We start from the raw sequence: 20,321 nt of genomic DNA on the forward strand, positions 1-20,321 counted from the left end.
GTATCCTGCAACTTTACTGAATTCAGCTATTAGATCTAGTAGTTTTGGAGTGGATTCTTTAGGGTTTTTTATATACAATATCATGTCATCTGCAAACAGGGACAGTTTGGCTTCTTCCTTACCAATCTGGATGCCTTTTATTTCTTTGTGTTGCCTGGTTGCCGGGGCTAGGACTTCCAGTACTGTGTTGAATAAAAGTGGGGAGAGTGGGCATCCTTGTCTTGTTCCCAATCTTAGGTAAAAAGCTTTCAGCTTCTCACTGTTAAGTATGATGTTGGCTCTGGGTTTGTCATATATGGCCTTTATTGAGTTGAGATACTTGCCCTCTATCCCATTTTGTTGAGAGTTTTTATCATGAATGGATGTTGAATTTTGTCGAATGCTTTTTCAGCATCTATGGAGATGATCATGTGGTTTCTGTCCTTCTTTTTTTTGATGTGGTGGATGATGTTGATGGATTTTTTAATGTTGTACCATCCTTGCATCCCTGGGATGAATCCCACTTGATTATGATGGATGATGTTTTTGACGTATTTTCGAATTCGGTTTGCTAATATTTTGTTGAGTATTTTGCATCTGTGTTCATCAGGGATATTGGTCTGTAATTTTCTTTTTTCTGTGTTGTCTTTCCCTGGTTTTGGTATTATAGTGGTATTGGCCTTGTAGAATGAGTTTGGGAATATTCCTTCCTCTTCTACTTTTTGGAAAACTTTAAGGAGGATGGGTATTAGGTTTTCACTAAATGTTTGATAAAATTCAGCAGTGAGACCATCTGGTACAGGGGTTTTGTTCTTAGGTAGGTTTTTGATTACCAGTTCCATTTCCTTGCTGTTAATAGGTCTATTCAGATTTTCTGTTTCTTCCTGGGTCAGCCTTGGACGGTTGTATTTTTCTAGAAAGTTTTCCATTTCTTCTAGGTTATCCAGTTTGTTGGCATATAAGTTTTCATAGTATTCTCTAATAATTCTTTGTGTTTCTGTGGTGTCCATAGTGATTTTTCCTTTCTCATTTCTTATTCTGTTCATGTGTGTAAACTCTTTTTTTCTTGAAAAGTCTGGCTAGCGGTTTATCTATTTTGTTTATTTTCTCAAAGAACCAGCTCTTGCTTTCATTGATTCTTTGTATTGTTTTATTCTTCTCGATTTTATTTATTTCTGCTCTAATCTTTATTATGTCTCTCCTTCTACTGACTTTGGGCCTCATTTGTTCTTCCTTTCCTAGTTCCGTTAATTGTGAGTTTAGACTGTTCATATATGGGATTGTTCTCCTTTCCTGAGGTAGGCCTGTATTGCAATATACTTTCCTCTTAGCACAGCCTTCACTGCGTCTCAAAGATTTTTGCGGTATTGAATTATTGTTGTCATTTGTCTCCATATTTTGCTTGATCTCTGTTTTTATTTGGTCATTGATCCATTGATTATTTACGAGCATGTTACTAAGCCTCCATGTGTTTGTGGGCTTTTTCATTTTATTTGTGTAATTTATTTCTAGTTTCATACCTTTGTGATCTGAGAAGCTCGTTGGTACAATTTCAATCTTTTTGAATTTACTGAGGCTCTTTTTGTGACCTAGTATATGATCTGTTCTTGAAAATGTTCCATGTGCACTTGAAAAGAACATGTATCCTGTTGCTTTTGAATGGAGTGTTCTGTAAATGTCTGTTAGGTCCGTCTGTTCTAATACGTTGTTCAGTGCCTCTGTGTTCTTACTTATTTTCTGTCCGGCTGATCTGTCCTTTGGAGTGAGTGGTGTGTTGAAGTCTCCTAGAATGAATGCATTGCATTCTATTAATTCTTTTAGTATTTGTTTCACATATGTAGGTGATCCTGTGTTGGTTGCATAGATATTTATAACAGTTATGTCCTCTTGTTGGACTGTCCCCTTTATCATTATGTAACGTCCTTCTTTGTCTCTTGTTACTTTGTTTTAAAGTCTATTTTGTCTGATACAAGTACTGCAACTCCTGCTTTTTTCTCCCTATTAGTTGCATGAAATATCTTTTTCCATCCCTTCACTTTCAATCTGTGTATGTCTTTGGGTTTGAAGTGAGTCTCTTGTAGGCAGCATATAGATGGGTCTTGTTTTTTTATCCATTCAGTGACTCTGTGTCTTTTGATTGGTGCATTCAGTTCATTTACAGTTAGGGCAATTATCGATAAGTATGTACTTATTGCCATTGCAGGCTTTAGATTTGTGGTTACCAAAGGTTCAGGGGTAATTCTCTTACTATCTAACAGTCTAACTCACTTCATGTGCTATTACAAACACATTCTAAAGGTTCTCTTTTTTTCCCTCTTTTTTCTTCCTCCTCCATTCTTTATATGTTAGGTATCATATTGTGTACTCTTCATCTGTCCCTTGACTGACTTTGGGGGAAGCTGATTCGATTTTGCATCTGCTTAGTAATTAATTGTTCTACTTTGCTGTGGTTTTATTTCCCTTGGTGACATATACTTAGCCTTAGGAATACTTCCATCTATAGTAGTCTGTCCAAAATGTACTGTAGAGGTGGTTTGTGGGAGGTAAATTCTCACAGCTTTTACTTATCTGAAAATTGTTTAATCCCTCCTTCAAATTTAAATGATAACCTTGCTTCTTGGTTCCAGGCCCTTCTGCTTCATTGCATTAAATACATCATGCCACTCCCTTCTGGCCTGTAAGGTTTCTGCTGAGAAGTATGATGATAGCCTGATGGGTTTCCCTTTGTAGGTGATCTTTTTTCTCTCTCTGGCTGCTTTTAAAAGTCTGGCCTTTTTAATTTTAATTATTATATGTCTTAATATTGTCTTCCTTTGGTCCTTTGTATTGGGAGATCTGTGCACCTCCATCATTTGAGAGACTGTCTCCTTCCCCAGATTAGGGAAGTTTTCAGCAATTACCTCCTCATAACACTTTCTATCCCTTTTTCTCTCTTCTTCTGGTCCCCCTATAATGCAAATGTTGTTCCATTTGGATTGGTCACACAGTTCTCTCAATATTCTTTCATTCTTAGAGATCCTTTTTGCTCTCTGTGCCTCAGCTTTGTATTCCTCTTCTCTAATTTCTATCCCATTTGCCGTCTCTTCTACTACATCTAATCTGCTTTTAAATCCCTCCATTGTATGTTTCATTTCAGATATGGAATTTATTAATGATTGAATCTCCATCCTAAATTCGTTCCTGAGTTCTTGAATATTTTTCTGTACCTCCATGGGCATGTTTATTAATTTTATTTTAAACTCTTTCAGGAAAATTGGTGAGTTCCATTTCATTTGGCCCTTTTTCTGGGGGTTATATTTTGGTCTGAACCAGGCTCTTTTCGTGTTTCATATTTCTGTGTGGTGCCCACTAGTGCCCAGAGCAGCTCCAGTCTCTGGAGCTGCTCAGCCCCTAGAGTGAGGTTGGAGGTCATAGGGGAGCAGAGCTGGTGCCTGGGGGTAGGACAGATCTGATTCCTGATTCCCGTCTGTGGTGCCTTCTCAGGTGTCAGAGCCAGTGGGCTGAGCACCCAGGTGTGAGCCTCTGTGCTTGGCATCTCTAGCTGTTGTAGGCGGGGCCTCCCTCTGCCTGGCCTGACACCTGCGCAGTGACTGCCGGTTTGCGAGCCTGTGCCGGCAGGTAGGAGGGAGGCGCAGCAGGCTGCATGTCACAGTGGGGGACCTCGGAGCTGGGCAGGCAGCCAGGGGGATTCGGCGCCTGAAGCTCCTCACGGCTCCCAACCAGCTGGGCAGAGCGCACCCAGACAACCTCGTCCAGCTCTCCCCTCCCCTGTGCAGCAAGCTCCTTGCAAACCCCGCTCCTTCAGCCGCCCTCTCGCTGCTAGGAAGCTTCTCTAACTGCCTGCCTCTCCCTTGTCCCAGAGCGGCCGGGTGTGGGTCCCCTCCTCCACAAATGGCTGCAATCTGTCTCTCAAGCACTCCACCGGTCTGAGCTCCCCGACGTCCAGAGCACCACACAGCGTAGGTCTTTGCTCGCCAAGCAGACAGACCTCCAGGGCTGGGTGTTCAGCAGTCCCAGGCTTCCACCCCCTCCCCGCCCCGTTTCTCTTCCTCCACTGGTGAGCTGGGGTGGGGGAGGGCTTGGGTCCCGCCTGATCAAGGCTTTGGTAGTTACCCTGTTTCGTGAGGTCTGCTCTGTTCATGAGGTCTGCATGCAGTCTGGTTCAGCCTTCCCTCCTGTTGCTGTTCCAGGGCTAGTTGTATTAACTATATTTTCACACTATATGTGGTTTTGGGAGGAGTTCTCTGTCTCACATCTCATGCCGCCATCTTGAATCCTCTCTGATTTTTAAAATATATTTCTGCATTTAGCTTGCTGATGTTTATGTAGGATTATGTATATATGTTTAAACTGAGATTAGTCTATACTCTTCGTTTTTCATGTGTGTTGTGTAGTTTTGGTATCAAGGTTATGTAATCTCATAGCTAACTTTAGTCCCTCTCTTCCCGTTTTTTATTTCCTGGTAAAGTTTGTGTAAGATTGAGATTGTCAGTTTTATTGACTGTCTTATCAGACTTCCTATAAAGCCCTCATTCCCCAGGATGGTGACCTAGCCGCCTGTCTCCTCCCAGTGCCCGGGTCCGCGCTCCTCTGTGCGCACCTGCCTCCCTGCGGGGAGCGCCCCGCAGGCCGTGTCTGCCTGGGTGCAGGTTTCCCTCTATTTCTTTTGTTTTGGATTTTTTTGCTTCCTAAATTTGAGGGCTTTCATCATTCAGGGGTGAGCCTTGTCATTATTTCTTAGATTTTTGCCTGTCCCTATTTCCTCCTTTCCTTTGGAACACCTGTTACAGATCTTAGGTGTCTTAGACTCTCCAGCCCAAGTCCGTGTCTCTGATATTTCCTCTGTTTTGTTGTTTTAATAGTTACCTTTGTCTCTGTAGCTCTTTTAGGGAATTTCCTCAAATCAAAGATTCACAGAAGTGATGTGTGTTCAGCTGAGACTATGCTGTGGTTCAGCCACCTGCTGAGCTTTCAGTTGAAGGGACTATGTTTTGGTTCCCTTTTATGCCTGCCTATTCTATATTCCTCATGTGTTATGTTCACAGGCCTTCTACACACACACGCACACACACACATTTCCATTAATTCCTTTGTTAATTCTTTTATCTGAATTTTGGGACCTCTCACTGTGGCTGCTTCTGGAGAGTCAGCTGGTGGCAAGCGCTGAGTCTCAGGGGCCCTTCTCACAGCCCTGCGTGTGCGGCCTGGGCTGTTCCCTCATGCAGGGTTACCTTTTGACCTGCTGGGCGCCCCAAGGTCCTAGAACCACCTTACTCGGTTCATCTCAAGCCCTTGTCACATGCCACATTTTTCAGCCCCACTGAGATGCCGATCACCCGAAAGGTGGCCACGAACTCTCAGACTCTGGGTCTTTGCTCATGGCTCATGTCTTTCCTCGGCCTAGAATCCTCTCTGGCGAGCTCGCTGTCATCTTCTAAGAGCAAGCATAATGCTACCTGCTTTGTAGAACCTTCCCTGACACACTTTGCAGTAGGTGCTGCCATCACGGTGTCTGCAGCGCATCTCTACCCCTCACGGCAGCCGAGAGTGCAGAACGGCCCGCGGGCAAGTGTGTGCATCTTAGCAGCAGAGCCTTTGGAGGGAACAGGGCGCCAGCATTTGTCATTTTAACTCAGAAACCAGGACAGATCCTACAGTGAGCAAATAACTCTCAGATTTACTTTAAAGTACTCTGTTAATAAGACAGAATTGACAGTGTTAGATTATTTTTCACAAAATGGCATATAGTATACAGATTTTAAGATACTGTGTATAAAATGATTCAAGTAAAATTCTTGTTCTGCTATGTTGAGCTCAGAACAGGTTTCCGATTTCAAAAAGGTCAGCATTCTTATCCAGTGGAATAGCAGGTATCTAAGAAAGCCCCCACACAGCGGCCCGTCCGCCCCTCCTGACGAGGCCTGCCGGCTGTGTCCTTTCTCCTGAAGGTGAGCATCTGTCTGGAATGCAACAGCAGCAAACTGCGGGGCCTGAAACGGAAGTGGATCCGCTGCTCGGCCCAGGCAACTGTCCTCCATCTGAAGAAGTTCATCGCCAAAAAACTTAACCTTTCGTCTTTCAACGAGGTAATAGTTGGCACCATAAGTAGAAACTGTAGCAAGTCATTTCCTGTTTGTAAAAGGGATGCTTCTCAAGTCTTTGGGTTTATTTTTTTGTGTTTGACAGTGTTGGAGATTTTAAATCAGAAAAAATCTCAATTTGTTTTGCTTTCCCTCCAGATAGTGTGAAAGGAAACAGCAGTGAGGATAGTGGAAGGTTCAGAGCCCTGAACACTTCTCATGCTGAGGTTTGTTTAAAACACAGCAGAGATTTTCATCACCAAGAGAAATCCTGTTTTTTCAGTCTCACAAATGGGTGGGTGAAGGTGGATGGGGGATGAATAGATAGGTAGATAAGATGCTGTCAAGTTGGGGTTGATGTTGAGAATAAAGTAAAACCAGGTGTCCTAGCAGTTGAGGGGCTTGGTGAGCACATGAGCTCAGGAGTCACTTAGGTGCCCTCTGGAGCTGATGCCACTTACGCCAAAACATAACTTGTCAGAAAGAGCCAGCTCTGCATAAATAAAGGTACAGAGAAGGCACTGGGGGCCCTAAGCAGAAGACACAGGGTTGGGGGCCTGGCTTTCAGTAGTCCTCAGGCTGAAGGAAGTGGGGTGTTGGAGCACAGCCGACTGGGAGGTACCTGGCGGGAGCCTCGGAAGAGTCGGCCCAGGGCAGTGCCACCAGGGACGGGGAGGCCCGGGCAGGCTTGAGATGTGTCTTAGAGCAGTGGCTGGATGGTAGCCCCCTAAAGATATGTCTATGACCTACCCCTATAACCTATAAATGAAAACTTTTTTGGAAAAAGGATATTTTCAAATGTATTTAAGTTGAGGATCTTGAGGCAATTTTGCCTGAGTGGACGCTAAATCCAGTGACATATGACCTTACAAGAGTGACACCGAAGGACATCTGAGGCGCACACAAAGGGGAGGGTGCTCTGGGGACAGAGTCAGCAGGTGGATGTGGTCCCGGCCAGGGGCCCCGGGAGCCGGAGGGGGGAGGAAGGGGCCTCTGCTAGAGCCTCCAGGGGGAGCACAGCCCCGTCTGTGCCACTTGGTCACAGCTGCCACAGGAAACCCAGAGAGTGGCAAAAAAATGCGGTTAATTGTGTTCTACAGTTGTATGGAAAGCAGAACTTGGAGGTGATTAACTTAGATATTCAGCTGAGGATGTGTCCAAGCCAAGTGTTGAAGATGTGGTCTAGTTTCTTCTCCCTGCCTATAATTAGATATGAGAGGGGAGAGATGAGTTCAGGAAGGAGCTGCTAAGCAAAAAGAGACCAGCACGTGGTGTTGGGGGAAATGCACAGCCTATCTAGACAGCAAAAAGGCAGCAATACCAGGAGTCTCACTGCTTGGACCGCGCCCTCCAGAGAGAAGGCCTTTGCCGAAGGACGACCCGCGTGGCTCCCAGTGGCTCAGCCGTCTCACAGAAGTGAGGAATGGAGAGGATCATCCAGGGAAGCTTTGCAGGGAAGCTTCCTGGCCTGCATCATCCATCTGTGACATGCAAGGGAGACCCACAACATTTTTAAGAATGTTGTATTAGCAGAAACATCACCAGTTTCAGCTAAAGGGGACAGAAACAGGAAGAAATGAGAGGCTATGAGACTTCCAAGATTCCACATGCAGGAAATAGGCTGGCTGATAGAGCTAGTTGGCTGCAAATGTGAGCCATGCTTCAAGAGGAAGAACGGCTCCCAGGCCAGGGCCTTAGGCTGGGGTCAAGGCCTTCACGGCCCAGAGGCGGAGCCCCACCTGCAGCGGTGTTTTCTCGGTCACAAGACCTCATGGGATTCTCCCTGATGGATTTCACACTGGCCTGAGACCAGGGACCCATTACGCCCCCTCGTGCATTCTTTTTGGAATAAGAGTCTCCATCCTGTGCATGTCCCACCCTTGTATTTTGGGAGCAGATAATTTCCTAGTTTCGTAAGTCCATGACTGGAGAAGAATTTGCCCCAGTGTGGTTCTTACCCACCCAGTCTCACCCATACCCGATTCCTATGATTTAGAAGATAAGATATGGGGTTGCTGAGCTGATGATATCTAGATGAGGTTCTAGGGTTTAGAGTTGATGCTGGAATGGACTGAGGCTCTCAGGAAGGTTGGGGGGGAATAGGTGTATGTTGCATGTGGGATAGACATGGATTTGGGCAGGAGGCAGACTGAAGTGGCTTGAAAGGTGACCCCACCCAAAGGTATGTCTATTTCCTGACCCCTAGAACATGTGAATATGACTTCATTTGAAAAAAGGTTTTTGCAGATGTGTTGAGAATCTTGAGATGGGATGATCCTGGGTTGTCCTGGAAGGCCCCAAATCCAATGACAAGGGTCCTTATAAGAGAAGTCAGGCACAAATTGTCTCAATAGATTTTAGAAGGTGGGTAGCATACAGAGTATCTTCTCTGACCACAGTGGCATGAAGTAAAAATAAATAACAAAGGGAGAACTGAAAATTCACAAAATTGTGGAAATTAACACGTTTTTAAACAACCAATGGATCAAAGGAGAAATCAAAGAGAAATTAGAAAACACTTAGAGACAAATGAAAATGAAAGCACAACATACAATAACTAATGGGACATGATTAAAGCAGTGATAAAGGGGAAGTTTATAACTATAATTAAAAGAAGAAAGATCTCAATCAACAATCTAAATTTATGTGAAGTCCTAGAAAAACAAACCAAATCCAAAGCTGGCAGAAGGAAAGAAATACTAAATATTCAAGCAGAGGTAAATAAAAATAGAGACTAGAAAGAGAGAAAAATAAGTTCTCCAAGAAGGTCAACAAAATTGACAAGCCTTTAGCATAGATGGACTAAGAAAAAAAAGAGGACTCAAACTACTAAAATCTGGAATGAAAGTCGGGACATTACTACTGATTGCAGAAATAAAAAGGATTATAAGAGTATTGTGAACAACTGTACACCAATATATTGGATAACCTACATGAAATAAACAAATTCCTGCAATAAGAAAACCTATGAAGAGACGAATGGATAAAGCAGATGTGATACATGTACACAGCAGAATACTATTCAGCCATAAGAAAGAGACAAATCCTACCATTTGCAACAACATGGATGGAGCTGGAGGACATTATGCTCAGTGAAATAAGCCAGGCAGAGAAAGACAAATACCAAATGATTTCCCTCATTTGTGGAGCATAAGAACAAAGCAAAACTGATGGAACAAAATAGCAACAGACTCCCAGACTCCAAGAAGGGACTAGCAGTTACCAAAGGGGAGGGGTGGGGGAGGGGTGGGGGAGGGGTGGGGGAGGGCGGGTGGTGAGGGAGGGAGAAGGGGATTGAGGGGTATAATGATTGGTGCACATGGTGTGTGTGGGGTCACGGGGAAGACAGTGTAGCACAGAGAAGACAAATAGGGACTCTGTGGCATCTCACTACACTGATGGACAGTGACTGCAATGGGGCATGGGGAGGGACCACATTGTTTTTCTTGTGAAACCTTCATAAGAGTGTATATCAATGATACCTTAATTAAGAAAAAGAAAACCTATGAAGACTAAATGACAAGGAAATAAAAATTTGAAAAGATACATAGTAATAAGGAGATTGAGTCAGTAGTAAAAAAAATCTCCCAACAAAGAAATGCCCTAGGCTGATAGCTTCCCTCGCAAATTCTTAAAGAAAAACTAATAACAGCCTTCTCAAACTTTTCCAAAAAATTGAAGAGGAGGGAACACTTCCTAACTCATTCTGTCAGGCCAGCATTACCTAGACACCAAAGCCACATAAAAACAGTGTAAGAAGAGAAAACTACACACCAATGTCCCTTATGAACATTGATGCAGAATCCTCAACAAAATGCTAGCAAACAGAATTCAACAGCACATTAAAAGGATTGTGCACTATGACCAACTGGGATTTATTCCTGGAGTACAGAGATTGATCAATGCAATATGCAATATCCACAGGATGAAGGAAAAACCACAGGCTTGCCTCAACTGATGCAGGAAAAGCATTTGACAAAATTGTCCCACTTTTATAATAAAAAGACTCAGCAAGTTAGGCACAGAAGCCATAAATAGAAGTAAAATAAAATAAAAACCATATATAAAAGCCCAATATGAGCATCATACTTGGTGAAAGACTGAAAGCTTTTTCTTTAAGATAAGGAGCAAGGGAGGGATGCCCACTTTTACCTCTTGTATTCAATGTTAATACTGGAAGCTCCAGCCAAAACGATTAGGCAAGAAAATAAAATTGGAATCCAAATTGAGATGGCAGAATCAAAATGATATCTGGTTATAGATGACATGATCTCCTGTGTAGAAAACCCTCAAGGTCACACACACACACACACACACACACACACACACACACACACACACACACACACACCTGTCAGAACTGATAAATGAACTCACGAGGTAAGTCACAAAGTTAGCACAGAAACTTGGTTAATTCCTAAGTGTTTTTTGTCTTCTTGATGCTATCATAGATGAAGTTGTTGTAATTTCCTTTTCCGACTGCTCATTCCGCACGTAGAAATACAGCTGGCTTCTGTGCAAACTACAAAAACTGCTGAAAGAAATTAAAGAAGACATTTTGAAAAATGGAAACATATTCCATGTTCTTGGACTGGAAGACTTAATATTGTGAAAATGCCCACATTACCCAAAGCCATCTGAAGATTCAGTGCAATCCCTGTTAAAACCCCATGACATTTTTGGCAGAAATTTAAAAAAACCCATCCTAAATTTCATATAAATTCTCAAGGGACCTAAAAAGCTAAAAATAATCTTGGAAAAGAACAAAGCTGGAGGACCCACACTTCCCGATTTCGGAACTTACTGCAAAGCTGCAGTCGTCCACACAGCACGGTGCCGACGTCAGGACAGACACGCAGGCCAGTGGCATAGAACGGAGAGGCCGGAAGCAAACCTGCACACACAGGATCGAGTGACCTTCCATGAAGGTGCCAGGGCCGTTTGATGGGGGGGGGTCTTAACAAAGGGCGCTGGGGCCCACCGGATGTCTGCATGCAAGGGAGTGCTGCTGGGCCGGGCCTCACTTGACGCACGAAGAGCTGACTCCAGACGGGCTGGGGCCCCACAGGAGGGCTGAGACTGAAGCCGTGGGGGGGAGGGGGACCGGAGATGCCACAGTCCGGAACTCGGCAATGGGTTCTTGGGTACGGCACCAAAAGCACATGTGGGGGGGAAAAATAGACATATTGGACCTAGTCAAAATGTAAAACTTTTGTACAGAGTGGGAGAAAGTATTTGTAAGTCATGTATCTAATGTGGAATTATCCAGAACATACAGAGGAGTCCTGAAATTCAACACAAAACCAGTTTTGCTGCAGCAGATACACATGGCCGCTAAGTTCATGAAAAGATGCTGATCGTCACTAACTCAGTAAATGCAAATCAAACAGGGAGAGCCACCTCATACCCATGAGGATGGATGGCTTCAGGCAGTCGGGGAGGCTGGGGCCGTGCACGGCCCACGGGGACGTAAACGGTGCAGCCTCTGTGGGGACAGTGCAGAGGTTCCTCAGAAAACTGAACAGAACTGCCATGCAACCCAGCGAAACCATGTCCAGGAACAAACCCCAGCTTGGGAGAGTCATCTGCACCCATGCCCATGGGGGCAGTGTTCCCGACAGCGGAGACGTCGGGGCAGCCTGTCCGTGGAGGGACGGGTGGCTGAGCACAAGGCCTTCCGCCCAGGCAGGGATGTTCCTCGGCCTCCACGAGGAGGCAGTTGTGGCCCGTGCCCCACGCGGCGAACCTGAGGATGTGATGCTCGGCAGACGAGCCTGTCATGGAGGGACCAGTCCGGCGTGGCCCAGTGCTGGCAGGCCTATCATACCCGAGCCACAGAGGCGAGGGAGGGAGGTGGGCTGGGGGAGGGGAGACACCATCAGCAGGTACAAGATGCAAGAGACGGGAGGAGCTCTGGGGTGACGGGCACGTGACTCTCGTGACCTGCGCGCTGAGGAACGGCTGTCACAGTGACGTCTGTGTGTATTTTGCCAGTTTTACGAAACAATAAAAAGGAGTGAATATTGATACACACAGAAAAGAGGATCGGAGACAGCAGACGGCCACGGCATGGTTTGGAGGGATGCAGCCGCAAGTCGGGAGGCCCTGCAGCTTCTGGCAGGGCGGGTCCCACCGCAGTGGAGGGACCACCTCGTGGGGCGGGGCCTCCTGTGGGTGGGGCCTTGCACTCTCAACAGAGCTGTGGTTCTCTCCCAGCACTGGCGCTGACATGCATCCACGAGAGACTGACTGGGAGACCAACGTGGTGTGCGGTGTTGGGGGGCATGCTGAGGGGCAGGGCAGCATCAGGAGTGACAGCAGGGAGGGTGGCCATGGGGACAGGCCGCTGCCCGCACACCGCGATGAGGTGGTGGGAGGTAAGCGCCAGGCCCCATGGTCGAGGTTGGGGTCCTTGGCGTGTGGTGGGTCTAGTGCCCAGGACCACAAGCAGCTGGGGCGAGTGAGGGCCCGGGGATGCGGGGCAGGGGTCTTTACTCTCAAAGCGCAGCGTTGGTGTCAGTGAGGTGACCAGCCGGCCCGGCCTCTCACCCTGTGCCCCCAAGGGAGCGACCGAAAGACCATCGGGGTCCACATTCGTTGTCATCAGAATGACAGTGAGGCACCGCCACGCCCCCGTCAGGATGGCAAAGACGCAGGCGCCCGACAGCACCGCGCGCTCACGGTGGCGGGAATGCAGGTGATGCAGCCGTGCCGTAAGGCGGTTTGGCGGCTTCTTACACAACTAAACACACTCTTCCCATTCCATCCAGTAATCCTGCTCCTTGGTGTTTACTCAAATGAACTGAAAACGTATGCACACAAAAACCTGCTCAGCTGTTTGCAGCGGCTTTACTCATAACCACCAGAAACTGGAAGCAACCAAGGTGACCTTCAGCAGGTGCTGGACAGACAGACTGTGGGCCATCCAGACAATGGAATACTATTCAGCTCTAAAAAGCGATGGATGAGGAAACCAGGAAAAGCCATGGAGGAACCTTAAATGCGTATCACTAAGGGAAAGAAGCCTCCAAGCTGTGTGACCTCAACAATATGACGTTCTGGAAACAGCAGGACTGTGGAGACAGTGGAAGGATCAGGGGCTGCCAGGGGCCGGGGGTGGGTAGGGGGACAGGTGGAACCCAGAGGATCTCCAGGCAGAGAAGCTACTCTGTGTGATGCTGTGATGGTGGATACGTGTCACTGTGCATCTGTCCAAACCGTAGACTGTGCCCCACAGAGCGGCCCTGATGGAAACTGCGGACTTGGGGTGAGGACGTCAGTGGAGGTCCATCAATGGTAACAACGTCCCCTTGGGGGGAGGGGTTGAGGGGGAGGCCGTGGGTGTGGACAGGGGCACATGGGCAGTATCTGCACCTCCCTCTCAGTTGCTGTGAACATAAAACTGCTCCAAAAAATAGTCTTTAGGAAAAGGAAAAAGACTGAATGGGGAGCACATTACCTTTTTCCAGAGATGAGTGGGACAAGCTTGGCCAAGAAGTGGCCTCAGGTGGGGGACAGGGTACTCTGGGTAAGAGCAGCCTGGGGCTGCAGCCCAGCAGGCGGATGGGGGGCACAGTGGGGGCACCAACGCCCCTGTTGGTGGATGTGGACGGAGGCCCCCCAGGTGCTCTCGGCCCTCAGGTGGAATTGGTGGGGGGGCCTTCTGAGTGCTCCCCCGTCTGTGCTGCCGGAAGTGAGGGCCCGTCGCCCTGGAGCTGACTGTGACCTTTGTGCCCCGACTGGCACAGTCGGTGCGGAAGAGCCCACCTGACCGAAGCCTTCTTTCTCCCGCCAGCTGGACATTTTATGCAACGAGGAGATTCTGGGTAAGGACCACACGCTCAAATTTGTGGTTGTCACGAGGTGGAGATTCAAGGTGAGACCATCCCTCTGTACTGATATGTTTTATTTGATTTTCAGTGCTAAAAGTATTTTTTTATCTTTATGCACATTTTTAGCTAAGAGCTTAGAAATAACGATTCGGTCACAGGATTGTTGTGGAAGGGCAGTCATTTCGAAGTTTTCAACCCCATAGTCAGCCTGGCACGAGGAAGGTGCAGCCCTATGAGCGCCCTCCAGCGCCAGGCCTGCACCGCAACTCACCCCGTCCCTCCCGGTCAAGGAGACCGACTTGCTGCAGTGAGTCAGGGAGGTGGTGGCTGCTGCCATCGCAGAGTGACCTCCAGTCTTTGGGAACCTTTCTGAAGCAGGAATCAGATGAGAGAGACACCACGTTCAGGGGCAGCTGCTCAGGAGGACAACAGACAGCGAGGGCCAACTTGGCCATGCCAACCACGGCCGTGGCCAACCAGAGCCACAGCCGACCGGGGCCACTGCTGAAGGTCTGAGGGAGCATAGAAAGGTCTGGAGGGCCCAGAGAGAAGGGGGCAGGGTCAGCAGGCAGCAGGGTGCACGGGCGGTCCACGGGCTACCTGGGCCCTGGGGAGGGGGACTCAGCCCTCTCGGCCTCTGTCCCACCCGAATGCCTGTCACAGCTGATGCAACTGTTGGAGGCGGCTTCCCGGTGCCGGTCAGCACCCTGGTCTCCTTGGGGCAGCTGTGTGCTGCCTCTTCCCGTCCGCACCCGCTGAGAGAGGCTGTCGGTTTGTCTTGCAGAAGGCGCCGCTCCTGCTGCACTACAGACCCAAGATGGACTTGCTGTGAGCGGGCTGGCCACAGCAGGGACTCGGCCCTGGCGCCCGGGGTGCCCATCAAGCGCGTGGCCGGGCAGGACCACGACCGCGCTTTAGAACGTTGCCTCTGGGTGCTGTGTGGACCAGATTTCTGAATAGAGAGTATTTATAACTTTTGTATGAGAGAGTTCACACTCAAGAAGACACTACCAGCGCCACGGTCACAAGATGACGGACACTTCACAGTCTCCCTCCCGGCGAGCACCGTCTCTGCCACAGTCACAGGCTTGAGGACCATACTGGTGACATGCTTTACTCCGTCAGACATGGCCTTTGCTTGCTTCCCAGGTCTTGAAAATCTTGGTCATTTCAGTTTAGTTTATGAGTTAGTTCATAAGCCTCAAAAATACTTGTACGCTTATTGAATCCTTCCTAAGTTATTGAAAAAATATCTTTTCATGGTGAATGATATTTATGTTGCCCATAGCTTCCTGAAGACTTAGAAGATTTATAAAAATTTAATTTAAAAGCATACCAAAAGATGTTTCCATTAATATTATGAGTTAATCACAGTATTTAATTTTCTATGTTACGAAACATACCAAGCTAACAGCTCCAGACTCCCCTTGGGCTACATGGCAGGCTTGGCCTCCCACAGCTGCTCCATGTGGACACACTTGGGGCCACGTGGCCCTGAGGGGAGGGGGCTGCATCCCCGCTGCTTCCTGGAAAATGGACATGGTGAAGCCTGACATCGCCATCCCGCACTCTCAGCAGGGCAGACCTGACGCAGTTCGGCCAGCTTCACGCTGGTTCACAGTACAATTCTTGTTTGTAAAAGTTGCTTTATTAAATTTTAGGGCACAAATTGTTCGGTGCCACATTTAATTTCCCGCTATTCTTTCCCACTTTCATTTTGCTAAAAAGAGATGGTGGCATTTGTGTGGGGGCTTTTCCTGAGAGGCACCACCCATCAGACGAGGGGCCTGCTGCCCTGTGGGTGCCCAAGCCCCTTGTCTGCCCATGCGGCTTCCCGCCACACCCACCTTACCAGGTGGAGACATCGGCTCCCCCCTCCTCTCCGCTCGCTTTGTGGCTGTCAGGGTTTTCCAAACCGGGTACCCCAGGGGATGGGGTGGGTGGGGCAGAACCTGAGGGGGCCGCCCTGTGTGGCGAGACCTTGCTTCTGTCACTTAATGACGTGCCGCAGGCAGCGCACACTCTGTGGACCCCCTTCTCGTCCCAAATGTTAATATTTTTTTTGTGAAATTAGGGAATGAACTCTGCCAGCAATAAATATTTGTTCCTTTAAAATAGTAACTTGGAATGCGTAAGGGCCACAACGGGAAGGAACCATTTTCCAGAGAGGTTTGCGCTGCCGCTCCGTTTGCACATCCGTGGGCTCCTTGGTGAGCTGTGGGCCCCCTTCCCTCTCCGGGGTCCCTGACGGTGGCCCCAAACAGCCCACCCCGGTGACGAGACCGCCCCTTGAATTAGCTCTGGGAGTTCGGGTTGGGCTCAGCCGCACTCCGTTTCGGGCTGCGCGTTCTGCCTTCTGTTTCGTGCACATAAACGTCAGAAGCACCTACTAATGAGACCCGGTCTTAATGACAAGAAAAACACTCTAACTCAATCCAAGTGATTTTAATGTAAGGCCTTTTAAAAAACATAAACAAAAACAAATTCCTTGTTAGGAGTTTTTCATAATTCGCCCATTTCAGCCCATTAACTCACAGTACTGTTTGAATGACTCACTTACCTGAGCGTGCTATTCACCCAGATCATTATTCAGAGTTCCTGTACAAGGGTTCAGCGAGTAGTCGTGTATGAGTGAATACTGCCTGTCTACCTCAAGTGCACATCGCTGCTGAAGCGTCCGCGTCACCACAGCGCAGGTCTAAGTGCGGCATCGGAATTCAGGTATTTTCCTGTGTGAAAGCAAGGCAGGATGGAACAGTATGAGCGCCCTAACTCAAATAAAATTGATCACAGCTCACATTAAACTGAACATCGCTGTAATAAACTCGTAATATATATTTGTAACTTTATAGCTATCTTTGAAACCACTTGAATTTGCTACGGTGCTAAGTCGACATACGTAACCATGCAGAGGGGTGGAGGTGAGTCGAGCTGGCGCGAACATCCCCAGCTGCTCACGGACGCCTCGTGTGTGACCCGCTTCTGTAATCGTGTTAACCTCAGCAGCAGAAGTACCTATTTTTCTAAGATTTCCTCACGCAGATTGTCTTCACCGCGGGACCCCGGGAGCCCCCGCTGCAGCCATTCAGCCTCACCAGGCGGGGGCTTCGGCAGCCACTATTCTTTTCTGTCACTTCTTCATTTAACATCAAAGGCTGAATTTTATTTTTCCAGCATGAAAGCCAGGATCAGCCAGTGATTGGATCCTATTAAGATGCTGTTCCTTTTAACAGATGGAGTTACTGTGAAGTAGTTTTCACAACTATTTTTGCTGGTAAAGCAGAGCTGTTCAGTCACCTTACTTACTGCATCTGCCCCAGCACTGGGCTTGCTACCCAGCACACGGTCTCACTAAGTACAGTCTTCGTGGAAATGGAAAATGCAGAGAGAATATATAATATTGAATTTAAGATTTGGGGGGTTAAAAAAAGAAAACTTTATAAAATTATTTATTCTATTTTAAGCCTTCTAGCATATTTTCCCATCCAATTGTTTGGTTTCGGTGGTCCAGCTTTATTTACAGGCATATAAAATGAAATTGTGAGATATTTTGCAAGCTTCTTTTTAGTTCGAGTAGCTTTTAATTTGTATGTTTTTGTTTTATATGGATGAAGAGCATTTTTTTATCCTTTTGTGCAATAGGTTCCAACATGCATTTATTAGACATGTTTAAATTGTGATGTAGCATCTATTCTGCTAAAGTGAGAGGGAATATAGGTGGAATTTCAAAATACATACATTCAGCTAATTGGTTTTTCCTTTTTCGTGGTTATGATTAAAGAATGCTGTTGTTGGGAGCGCCTGTGCGTGTGCCTGTTAGCAATATTCACAAATAAGGGACCGGGCAGGTGGCCATGGGGTGTCCTGTGGCGCCATCCTAGACCAGCCTCATGGCTGCCCGGAGCCTCAGGCACTCAGGCCCCGCGTGCTCGGCCCTGGATGTACCACCCCTCTGCCAGCCACAGATGTGCAGGGGCAGCTTCTCGGGGCCTCCGGAGCCCTCCAGGGCCTGCAGCCTTGAATGCCTCTTCGTGGCATTAGACTTTAGAAGTTGGTTTGATGTTTTTTCTCAGAGCGCACAGGATACCATTTTACAGTAATTTGAAATGTGTCATGCGATTGAATGTTCTAGGAATGAGCCAGCTGATTTATACATTGTACATGAATATGTGACATGCTCTCAAAACATTAAAATTAAATTTAGTGCAGATAACTAAATCACAAAAAATTCAGTTTCTCTATTTCCTCAGGAAATCATTCACACTTCACCATATCACATGTGACCTCAGTGTGGTAAACCAATGTTTCTCTGCTTTGGTATTTAATCCAACTAATAATTAAGTTGGGATAAATAGATTGGAAAACCGTCATTCAAACTACACTGAGAGCCTTGCAGAGATTTTCCCCTCCAGGCAGGGCGGAAGCTTCTGCTGGGGAACTGCCTGCCCTGCATAGGTGTGTGCAGTTCACCATGTCCAGGAGCATGTCTGAGGGTGGACTGCAGTTTGCGTGTCCCCGGAAATGTGTGTAGCATTAGTGTACGTGTCTGCTCCAACAACTTGATCAGGTGTAAGGAAACTATTTGTTCCCAAATGGTGTAGGTGCAGGGCAAAAGCTCCCCGCTAAGCCTCGTCATCACATGTGGCGACATGGACTCTGGCGGTTTGTGGAGATGACATTGCAGATACATATTTTTGACTGTTTAATTTGAAAGTTTACATTTTTTATGCTTTGTGTTGGTGTGTAATTTTTGTACTATTGGTGGTTAGTTTTTGTCTAAAATCTTTTTTGGAATATTGCTTAATGTTTTGATTTTATGGTAGTGAAGCTTGTATTCAGTGTTTTGCCAATTAATATTATATGCTTGTAATAAAAGCAAAAGAAAAACTTAACAGAATTCTTTCAGGCTGGAAATTTATTATGCGAAATACTTGTAAGGTGCAGGATGATGTTGGGGTAACGCAGCAATGGGGTTGCTGTAGACCGTGCGCACATGCAGCACACTGCTGCTGCTCCTGTCCTCCCCAGCCCTGAGCCCTCGCAAGGTGACTAACCGATCACTTCGCTCCACCCGGCATTTGTCCTTGGCTGTCACCTTGGAGACAGAACCTCATTTCGATTGGTCCAGTGTCTGGTACCAGAGGCTCCGTGGGAACTGCTCGTCTGTTTGCTTGGAGAGAGTTCGTCTTGGTGTAGAGCTGTGTGTGCTGGTGAGAGCGCAGTTGGAAGGGCCTGCTGCCTCCTGTGAGTGGGCTGGCAGACGGTCTTTTACTTTCTCTGTTAGTGTGTTAGGGTCTCCGGAGGAACAGACCTGGCAGAAGGTCATACACACACACATGCATGTAGTGGCACACATACACATGCATACACACACCATACATGTACACACACCTATGCACATATACGCACATGCATATACCATACACACAGCTTTACATCTATACATGTATATACATGTACACATATGCCTATACATGTACATCAAAGGAGATTTGGCATGAGAAGTTTGATCACAGGGTTATCTGTCAACTGGAGACCCCCTAGGCCAGTGGTACCAGGCAGCCCAGGGCAGGAGGAGCTCCCAATTACTCCCCTTTTTGGTTTTACTCAGGCCCTTGAGGGGTTGAGTGGTGCCCATCCATGTTGGGGAGGGCTCAGTCCACTGATTCAAATGCTAGTCTAATTGGGAATGTCCCCACAGACACACCCAGAACAATTAATTTAATCTGGGTACCTGGGCCCAGTGGCATTGATGCATGAAATGAACCATTGCAGATAATTTGGGGGGAGAAAGGCACTGTGCACACATCCCTCCATCAGAGACCAAAGGCACGCTCTGGCCCATCTGTTGAATTTTGTTCCCTCTGCTCTGGTATACATGGAAGCAAGATGCTGGCCCTGGTCCTGGGAGAGGGCCAAGTCTCAGCCACGCTGAGGCAGCGGGCTCTGCTCTACAACAGTATTCTTGTCACAGCTTTACTGTCCCTGGATTTTATTTGGATGTAAAAAAATAAGTTGTTTGACCATTACATGTATTCCTATGTTTTAAAAAATGTATTGGGGGACTATAAAAATTAATTTGCTTCTTTAAGAACATTTTTGGTCAAAGGTAAAAAGGTCTGGTCTTTGTAGCAAATAGACCAAGTCAGAAACACTTGGATGAAGAATTTGCTCTGATTGGTGGGAAGGAGCTCCTCTCCCTCAGATCTTGGAAAGCACCAAACAGGCATAAATTCTGAGAGTTCTTGGAGGCACCTGATGGCACTGTCTACTGTCCTCTTGTCTCTAGGAACCCAGAGCTCTGGGGAGACGGAGAGGAGACAGGCCCCTGGCACGCACACTTCTCTCCCTAGGCCTGCATGGTGCCTCTCATTTTCAGGGTGGGCTTTTCACACCCATAATAGGGCACATTTGTGTGTCCAGATGCCTC

At 47.2% G+C, this 20,321-nt stretch overlaps 1 protein-coding gene across 10 annotated transcripts in view; it reads left to right on the forward strand.

Annotated features, from left to right (window-relative positions):
• PCGF3 (polycomb group ring finger 3) overlaps window positions 1-20,321 on the forward strand; it is a 77,616-nt gene that overhangs the window by 46,679 nt on the left and 10,616 nt on the right. For 3 of the 10 annotated variants that reach the window (XM_073237891.1, XM_073237889.1, XM_073237890.1), the window contains exon 10: window positions 5,928-6,065. In XM_073237891.1, the coding sequence (XP_073093992.1) occupies window positions 5,928-6,065 (138 nt within the window). The other 7 variants (XM_073237893.1, XM_073237897.1, XR_012131852.1 and 4 more) reach the window with 6 other exon arrangements.

Source organism: Manis javanica, chromosome 5 (genome assembly GCF_040802235.1).
Source record: "Manis javanica isolate MJ-LG chromosome 5, MJ_LKY, whole genome shotgun sequence".
In the NCBI taxonomy this organism is placed as follows: Eukaryota; Metazoa; Chordata; class Mammalia; order Pholidota; family Manidae; genus Manis; species Manis javanica.